Source organism: Teleopsis dalmanni, chromosome 2 (assembly GCF_002237135.1).
Source record: "Teleopsis dalmanni isolate 2A chromosome 2, ASM223713v2, whole genome shotgun sequence".
Taxonomy (NCBI): domain Eukaryota; kingdom Metazoa; phylum Arthropoda; class Insecta; order Diptera; family Diopsidae; genus Teleopsis; species Teleopsis dalmanni.
Window position 1 is genome coordinate 57,060,432 of NC_051847.1, and position 9,916 is coordinate 57,070,347.

At 31.0% G+C, this 9,916-nt stretch overlaps 3 protein-coding genes across 4 annotated transcripts in view; 1 reads left to right on the forward strand and 2 right to left on the reverse strand.

Moving 5' to 3' along the window:
* The window catches only part of LOC119682855 (neogenin-like), a 350,203-nt gene that overhangs the window by 96,127 nt on the left and 244,160 nt on the right, over window positions 1-9,916 (forward strand). The gene's annotated exons all lie outside the window — the stretch shown is intronic.
* LOC119682860 (ribokinase-like) lies at window positions 6,845-8,360 on the reverse strand (the record flags this gene model as incomplete). The annotated part of the gene is given in 6 exon segments (XM_038096390.1): window positions 6,845-7,358; window positions 7,415-7,611; window positions 7,681-7,806; window positions 7,877-7,966; window positions 8,033-8,165; window positions 8,252-8,360. Coding segments are annotated over 6 exon segments (987 nt in total). The 5' UTR covers window positions 8,305-8,360.
* The window catches only part of LOC119681805 (neogenin-like), a 44,658-nt gene continuing 43,949 nt past the window's right edge, over window positions 9,208-9,916 (reverse strand). Inside the window, exon 13 of the mRNA XM_038095093.1 lies at window positions 9,208-9,332. Coding sequence (XP_037951021.1) covers window positions 9,208-9,332 — 125 coding nt within the window. The remainder of the gene's footprint in view (window positions 9,333-9,916) is intronic.

Sequence of the window (9,916 nt, forward strand, 5' to 3'; positions counted from 1 at the left end):
TAAACCCCTAGAAAGTCGCAAAATAATCAAAATCCCCAAAAGTCAGTGTCTTTGAATCCCGTCTCTAGACTTCATTTCATGCAGTAGAAACCACATAAATATATTATACCCGCTTCTTAGAAATCAAATTCAAAATTCTGGACATCATTTCATGCAACAGAAACCACATAAATATACCAAACCCCTAGAAAATCACAAAACAATCAAAATGCCCAAAAATCAGTATCCTTTAATTCTATCTCTAGACTTAATTTAATGAATAGGGTACAGCCACATAAATATGCTATACCCGCTTCGTAAAAATCGCGGGTATATCCCATCCCATCCCAATAATATGGGCGTTATCAAGTGCCAAGTGAAGAACACAATAATTAAGCTGAGTTCGGTTTTATTGAGTTTGAGAAACATGTCAACATTGATCCCACTAAACTGGTCGCATTACTTCTCACAGAAAGGTTCCAATAAATATATAGAAACCCAATATGAAATTGCATTAAAAGTAATTAACAATTTCTCGCAAATGCACTATTAAAGCCTTAGAAAAATAATACAAATTTTGTAGGAAATATAATTTTTATTCAAAACTCTGCCTAATGACAGAGTAAAATTTAAAGTTTTTAATTTCCTTAGTATTTGATTTGGTAATACCAGAACGTTGACTTCTAAAATATCGCCGAGAATTTATTTTTCATTTATGGTGACTAATAGTCCAGAATATATGGTACTTTTCACTTAATAGGATAAGCATAGGATAGATTGATAAGTTTTAGAATAATTGTCTGTATTGGCGATTAATTTAATATATCAGGTAATACCGCCTTATTGTTTATAAATCTGTTCGATATACTGACAAGTTTCGTATAACCCGTATATCAAACTGATAAATGACTTTAGGATGGCATTAATTGGTTATCGGACAGTTCACAAGTATGGTTGCGTTTGAATAGATTACCGGAGTCTACATTTTTCTTATTATTTCGCTTCGGTTTAATCTTGTTTGGTAGTGATTTATTTTCCCCATCTACTGTCTGTATACATGATTGGCTTACTGATGGTTTATTGTAACCGCCGTCCGATGAAGGCATTATTTTTTTACCAGAATTTTTACCCATATTCTTTTTATTCTGACGTTTCGGCTTACGGGGGCGTGTTGAGGAACAAGGAAATTGAACTGCAATACTCTTGTGACTGTCTGTTAATGATGTCCTATACTCAACATCACTATCATATCCTGCGTTGGCTTGTGAGGAACAACTTAAGCTGTCTGATAATTCATTATCTGCATCAGAAGAAATATGCATAAGCGTAACCATATTACTTGATTTCGCATTTCTTCTATTTTTACGGTTTGGCTTGTTACCGTATGATATGCTCTTTAGGTTAGGCACTGGTGTTGTTGGTATCGTTTTGGAAACATATAAATTGCTACTAACTGATGAAGGGCTATCTAATGATGCAATCTCAATGGCCTTACAAGAAGAACAAATTCTTTTAGCTCCACGATTTTGTTTAGTCCAGTTTGAAATGTTGTAAGAAACTCGTTTAATTTTTCTTTTACCACCTATTGGTGTAATTGCAGAAATCTGGCTAGAGGATGAATTTCTGATCACTACGCTTTCAGTAGATTTGTTGTCGTCATCCTCATATGCGTGTACACCACTTTTTGAAGGTCTATTTAAGCGTTTCGTTTTTTGTTTACGCATCGACTTAGCAGGGTTTGATATAAATGCTGGCGGAGTGTTATTTATCTTCTTTTCTCCTATCTCCTCACTAATTGACATATTTGAAGCACTTGAAACATCTATTATAGGCAGATTGATCTCATTATCAAGAGAAATTTGACTACTTGATGATGTTAGGATGTTATCATCATTGCAAGGACGATTATTCAGTTTCAATTGCATTTGTGTTGATCTTCTTTTATGTGTGCTCTTTGCCTTAGTATGAGGTGACATAGTTTCAGTTGTATGGTGAGCCCTGTCAAGCCTTCCATTGTTGTGAGATGTATACGTTTTTATTGATTTAAGAATTTTAAATTGATTTAAATCAATATCGATATTGTAGTATTCATCTGTTAGAGATTGATCTGCATCATTATCATCTACGACAACACAGGCTTGAATGCTATGTATTTTGGACATACAACTATTCTCCACATTTATATTTCTGTAACGTTTTAACCAATTGCGCTTATGGGCGGCTAAGTCGATGAAAGGCATCTTTTGCTTAAAAGTCATATTGTTCCAGTTTTTCATAGCAAAATCGCGAAGGAGAGATTCTTGCTTCCACATTTCGCTATTTTTCAGAAATTGCTTCTTAGATAGGAGAGTAGCTATAGCCCTGGGTTCCATCAGTGTTATTTCGCCTTTAAGATATTTCATTGATGCCCTTTTATATTCATTAAGATAATTCACGAATGGATTTACGCTTATAAGGTCAACCTTATTTTTGCGTTTTATCTCATGCCATACGTTGCTAGAATTACAAGTAAAAACTTTCTTGTATCTTCTGGACTTCGAAACTCCACCACATAGTTTCTTTAGTCTTCTAAAAATGTTTTGAAAAATTTTGACAGCTAGTGTCATTATGCAAAATTGATTTAAATTTTTTATTTTTACACCAACATACAAAAATCGAAACACTCTTTATAAAAATAAAAAAATAATGATATTAAAAAATTTTTATTTTATGTTGTAATTTTTTAAAAGTCATAGATAGCGTGATAATTTGTTTTTGAATTGAAGTAAAATGAAGTGAATATAAATATTTATTCTGTTTGAATATAACGTTCAGATACTTGTCTTTTCCGTTTACATCTGCGAAAATAATCTATGGCACCTAGTTTAGTACTTTATCGTCTTATAATTCAATGTCTTTATAAAATATTTAAATAAATAAATAAATATTTAAAACATTTCCTATTCGTTATTGTAGCTCAAGTCTGAATTTTTAAATTAAAAGCATTTTGGTTATGTCTCTCTTATCCTGGCTGTTATATAATGGACCTAATTAATAACTTTGTGTTATAGAATTTGGCCCATAACACAAAGCGTTTGTTTTAAGTTTTCTTTAGTTGGTTCAATAAGGAATTAAGATTATTTTGTTTAACAAGACAAAAAACGAATCAAAATTCGTTAAACCCTAATATTTGTAAAGTAACTGTAACATACAAAGCGTCACTATTGACCAAAGATTGGAAAAAAATGTGTTTAAAACTCGGTCTTTCAATAACCAGTATTCGGACTATGGATCTTAAATTATTATACAATATAGTGTTATGACTTTATACAAACTTTGTGAACACAATTCCTTTGGCGCGAAAGCTGGGTTGAAATTTCATGACATATACCCACAGCTGTAATATGACATTATGCATAGTTTTTATCATGAAAACACTCAGCACTATTTATTATATATGGTAGGTAGGTAGAAGTAGCGACCTTGTTTCCAAAAAGTCCACTTGAGCTCAAATAATGGCACATTATGTTACCACAGGAATAGCAAGCCCACTCAAAGCCTTAACAATGAAAAAAGTCATTTAGGATAGACCCAGTCTCACAGCATAGCTTCTTATTTCGAAGTGGTCCGTACCTGACTAGTCTTTAGTCTAAATTAGACTGTCAACCTAGATATCTCACAATGGAGTTCATCAGCACAGAATTGTTTGGCTATTTGCCAGTTTAACTGTAGCAAGTGAGAAGCGAATGTCAGGAAGAAGAGCGCCTGCCTCGGCAGGCCTGCAAACTATATATACCTTCTGCTCAAAAAGTAAGTAAGGATTTTGTAAATAAAACACACAAATTTAAATTTTATTCCAAATTTATTTTATCTCCTACAAAATATACTCCTTCTGAAGCGATAAACATATGCCAACGCTTAACCCAATCTTCCATATACTTTTCGTAGCTCCGTGCACGTATGGCTTTTAGTTCCTTTGGCGAATTCTCTTTTACGGATACAATCGACTCAAAACGCTTACCACGGTGGTGCCGTGTTTGGTCAAAAAATCGGGTAAAACAAGAATTTTTCATAGTATAAATCGGTAAATGCATTCACATTAACAGCTGCTGTAAACAAACTAATTGACAGATGGCGCTCAAACTTGTACCATATGTCAAGAAAGGGTGTACCAAAATAACAAAAAATTTTTGAAAAAGGTCTATTACTTAAGGAGTAGTTAACAAACAAAAAAATCGGGGTACTTTTTGAGTAGTTGCTGTAATTTAAAGTAGATATGATATCAAAACAGTTATCTTTCATTTCAAATCTTAAAAGCCAGTGCACTTCAAATTTCCTGCTCGTGACCCATGATCCCAGTCGATGTCACTTTGCATGGGACTTCAAAAAAAAAATACATGATAAAAACTAATTATATTGTTTCTAGTTCCGCAAATATGGACTACTTGTTTCCAATCAATCGATAAATTTAATTATAGAGCAAACTTTGCCTTCTTTATGGTCGAGTAACTACAATATATAATTCATAATTTTTCTGCTAAAAAATTGATAGAGCTGCGAATGAGTCAGTTGAGATAAACAATCATTACACCTTTCGCAAATTTAGCAACACAAACAATCAGAAAAATTCATAAAAATTTTAAGTACATTTGGCTGACTAAAGATAAGCAAACTTTATCAACAACTCATGCAATATATTATATATAAATCGATATACGGGTATCACATTTTTCGCCCTCAGTGTCGCCCTAAAGTCTGCGCATCAAATGAGTGAAATATTCAAGGTAAAAAAGTCATGGTCGACGTGCAAATTTTCACATATTTCAACCTCAAACTGATTAGTTGCACTAAAAAAACTTTTTCGACTATGAAAAGGTGTTTTTTTAAACCAAATAAATTGAGATACATTCTACATACATAAGCAAATATATGTATATTTGTATATATGTATATTTTTAGTGCGAATATTCACAATTCAGTTGACAAATATTTGCAGCAAATAGTTTTCGCAGAATTTGTCTGAGATATTTTTTTTATTATACGCGTATATTTGATTAGTTATTTTACGATTTATTGACTTCACTTAGAATATGGAATTTACTAAAATATATTTGTAATTCACAGCAATTCTTTAATATTCACTTCTCTTAGCTGTTCATTATAAAACATTAATTTATTTAATTCCATTTTGTGTGTGGGTTCCATTAAATTTCACAGAAATCTGATTAAGTTTCATATTGTACTAGAATAATATTTTGATAACAAATAACATATAATAATTTCGATAAGATAATCACGTCATATTTGTACAATAATAAAGTGTGATTATCATAATTAGTTTGATGATTATAAATACACGTAAAGTAGTATATAATAGAATTTTTTTAATAACTAGAATGATGAACATTTGATTTGGAATATAGTATAATATAAAGAGGTTTCGAATAATAGTAAACTACAACAACAAAAATTATTTTAAAATTATTTTAATTAATTGAATTTTTGGCTAACCATACAACTGTTTAGAATATTGTATTCTTGTATTTAATTATTCGTTAATAGTTTTTTTGTGACTGCAAGTACCAGGGATTGAACTCATGCCCTACCAAATTTGAATCTCAGAGTCAGCATTCATTAGCCAACTGACCCAAAGCCATACTTGACTTGTATGTTCGCACTTTTTTTGGAGTTTTGTTAATTTGCTTAGAAAGTTTATTAATATAGTTCTGGAATCTCAGTGAATCTCAAGCACTCTGACCAAAGTTGATTTTATGGTAGAAACTGATCCTAACTGAGCAGAAGACATTGAGCCTTTCAAATAAATGGTAGAATATCCATTGTTGAGGTGTTTTTAAAATTAGATATGAAGTATAGAACTGCCGACCCAGTATTTTCATCAATCAATTTCAGTGAGTATTTTTATGTCAGACAGTTTGGCATTAATCCTGCCTTTAATATTAGGAATTCTGCCATTAGTCTTAGTGAGAATCCTAGCCTTAATATTTGTATTTTTATATTGCTTTATTGTCTTTAAATTTGTTCAATCATGTCGTAACATTTGAGCATTTTGATTATATCCAAATAACTTACAAAAAATAGGTTTTTAATCATTTAAAAATTATATATATAGAGTAGAATCAAAATCCTTACCTATTTATTCACACAATAGTAAACTTCTTCTAAAAAATTATTTTGCCCATTTTGAATGATTCCTTCTATTGTGTTGATTACTTTTTTATGCATTTAGTAACTATACGATATTTTCAACAGAAATCGGTCTTTCATTTTAGATCAGACTATTTTTTTTATTCATCTTGAGCAGTGTATCTTTAAGTGTTTTTAAAACACCCATGCTATATTAAATGTAATAAATATCATTCCAGTGCATTTCTAAAGATTTTGTTCTGAGATCTTCTTAACGTACTATATGCCCAACCCAACCTTCTTTTTTTGTGTGTATTTGCTTTTGTGTATTTGTAATTCCTCTGTAAACTATACGATTCACATCCTTATTCACACTTCATTGATGCAAGTTCTAAATATTTTGAAGTCTGGAGTACTTAAATTAAAGTCATATTGTTATTGTTTTTATGATCCTCTAAATCTTCAAAATAGAAATACCCAAATTTTAATTTTCATAATAAGTTTAAATTGTGATAAGTGTTTGATTTAGATAAAATACCTATATACCGATTTTTTTCATACGCTTTACTGTAAAAAATATTTGGTGATTACTATAAGTAACAAGATCTTATGATCGGTACAGACCTTCTAAGAAAGTCTTTTGCTGTAACGACCGCCAAAATTAATTTCATTTCTACATAAAATTTAACTACTAAGTGATTGATCACTATATTATTGGCGATATTTATTTGTATTCTTAAGCTATATATCTCGGTATCTTCTTCGTTTTATTTAAAAGAATATTTTTTAATTTTATAGTATAAATTCTAAATAAAAAACAAATTTATTGTAATTATATGTAACCCAATATATATTATACTTCTATGTCTTAATCATTTCTTGTTAAATTTTCCCATTGGTAACATTGCGTATAAAGATTTATATTTAGATCCAATTTTTTGTTTATAACTGGCATATCCGGGTCTGAGAGTTTTTCAAGCTCAGCAAGTTCAATTAAACGTCCAGCGAGTTCAGTAGCTCCGCCAACTTTTTGATGAAATTCAGCCTTTGGATAATTTGTCATCAAGTAGGCCAATGCACCAATAAAAGCATCAGTAAATGTATGCAATTCCATATTCAAAACTCCTACTATTGGAACATGTATACAACGCGCTGGTAGACCGTTTAAGGCATACACGCATCCAATTGGTCCTAATAATATTATAGCGGCTTTTGCGCCCTTTCCAATTATTTTATCTAAAGCCCCAATACAGTCTCTATACAAAATATGCAAAGAATATTTGACCAAAATACATAATATATCTAACCTTACCTAGGGGTAACAATATTCTCAATTTCAACCAATTGTGTAGCTTCCGTTCCATTTAAGCAAATGATGCTTGCCGATTTTAGCAGTTCTGTGGTATCAACCGTAACATGCGGGGATGCATTTAGTATTGATATACCTTTGAACTTGCGCAATGCATAAAGCGTTAAATCCGTTGGTACTTCCTGTTGGCATATTAATACCTATTACAAAGTTTTTAATAAATTGAAGTTTAATACTAATATTTTTTTTAATTATTTTTGGAATCTTACTTTGGCCTCACACAACAAAGTTTTTGCATTTTCTAAATCATTTTTACACAACAAATTTATAGCGCCATCAAAAAAAGTTTCGGTAACGCCGTTTTCAGTTATTGTTTTCTGATAAACTGCGGTGCTCTGAAAGAAACCCAAAGTATATTAGCCCAATATATATTATTGTAACTAAATTGCATTTATCGAAACTCACCGCATTGTCACACATTGTCACAAACTCGGTTTTAATATTGTTTGTTTGTAGACATTCCAAATATTCATTCCCATAATCGTCAGTTCCTAACTGCAGGATTGCATATATTTACTCATTGATTTAATTGAGATAATTAATTTTTACTTTATTATTTACCCTAGTTATGAGTGCGACTTTAGCTCCAAGTTTAGCCGCAGCAAGACTTTGACTAGCAGCTCTTCCACCAATATCCATTGTACATGAAGTTGCGGGCAAGTATTGACCTGTGGTCGGCCATTTTTTGGCTTGCCTTTATAATGGAAATTGTTTTCATTTTGAAATATATATTATTATTAATAACATTATTAATAATATATAATGAACTTATGTATTTACCAGACTATGCTAAATGCAGTAGCACCAAATACCAGAATGTCTACGTCTGTCATAATTAATTTTTGTTCTATAATTTGTAGAAATTGTCTAAATAAAATAAAATAAAAATTTAAAAAATAAATTTGAAATTATTTTCCAAGGAATCGAAACTAAAAATATAGTTTAAACTTTGCCAGATCTATAATAAAGAGTATTAGATATTATTTTTTTTTTCAATTTTTTATCTTATTCAATAAAGAAAAATTTCCTTAAATAATAATTACAGTATATATTCGTCATCCACATCAACATTACTGCTTTCTATTTGCTTGTCAGTCGGTTGAATCCACAGGTGAAGAAATTGGTGTTCTAAAACGAAATTTAGTTGTGCGACTGCGATCAGGTCGTCCATGCCGTCGTTAACATTATTTACGATACAAAATTTTTAGATGCTTTTGTAGAAGTGTATGACGAAAGAGGAAACAATTTCTAGCTTTTCCTCTTTAAGCACTAGACAAAATGATGCTGTACCTATACCAAATTTCTTTAACCGTATTAAAACCTGACCATAGAGGTTATGATTAATTGCTATGTAGCTCCTAAATTTTACCGCCGCAGTTTTACTATAAAACTTTATATCACGTTTTATATATTAACTGTCGTTTTGACCAAATCCATGTCCATAAAACATCTCATGTGATCAATTTTTAATTGCCTGTTATCATATGCTTTAACAAAAGCTTGATTTCTTTCCATTTAAACGATTTGTAAATTTTCGCAAAAAGAGTTAGAGATAAAGAGAGAAAAAGAGAGAGAGAGAGAGAGATAGATATATATATATATATATATATATATATATAGACAGAGAGAGAGAGAGAAAGAGTAACAGCGAAAAAGGGAAAGATTGTAAGAGAGAGAAAGAGTGAGAGAGAGAAAGAGTAGTCCGTACATAAGAGTAGTCTGTTGCAACTACTCTCTTATGTCGCACGCATGATAATAGCCATAAATAGCGGACGTTGAAAGCTTATATGTAAAATCGTAAAAGTTAAAACTGCTTCAGTGGTATCTGTAACGGTTAAACTGATAGGACTTAAACTGAAATCTTAATATTAAAGTCATAAATAGTTGCATTTTGTAATGTTATTCTACGCAAAGCATTAGTTTTTTTCAAATATTAGTTTATTATTCATATATAGCATTCTGATGGAGATATTAAATGAAAAGATAATGCTTTTTGCCTAACCCAATAATAAATAAATCGTACCAGAAACTACCGTTCCCGTATGGTTGAGCTCATACATAAAACCAAATTTAAACTGCTTTTCTGAGCAGTGTTCGGTCATGCTTATTTCAAGTATTCAAGAAAGTCGTATATGAAAAATATGACAACGCAAGCACAGCAAACTACAAAGAAATGAAGTAGAAACATCCCTCAGATGCAGTGGTTTTGCATTCCATTCCTTTCGTCTTTGTACTTTTATTTCCGTTACGTCACATTCTTGTTATCTGAACTCGACATGCTGGCATTCTGAACTTGTGGCTATGGCATTTATTTATAAATTAATTCAACAGTGGTGAAATATGAAATACGAGTTCACAACCCCAAAAATTCTTAGACATTCCTAGATAAGAATATAAATTTCCACCAAATAAAATATAGGTTAAATAGAGTGAAACAGAGTGCAA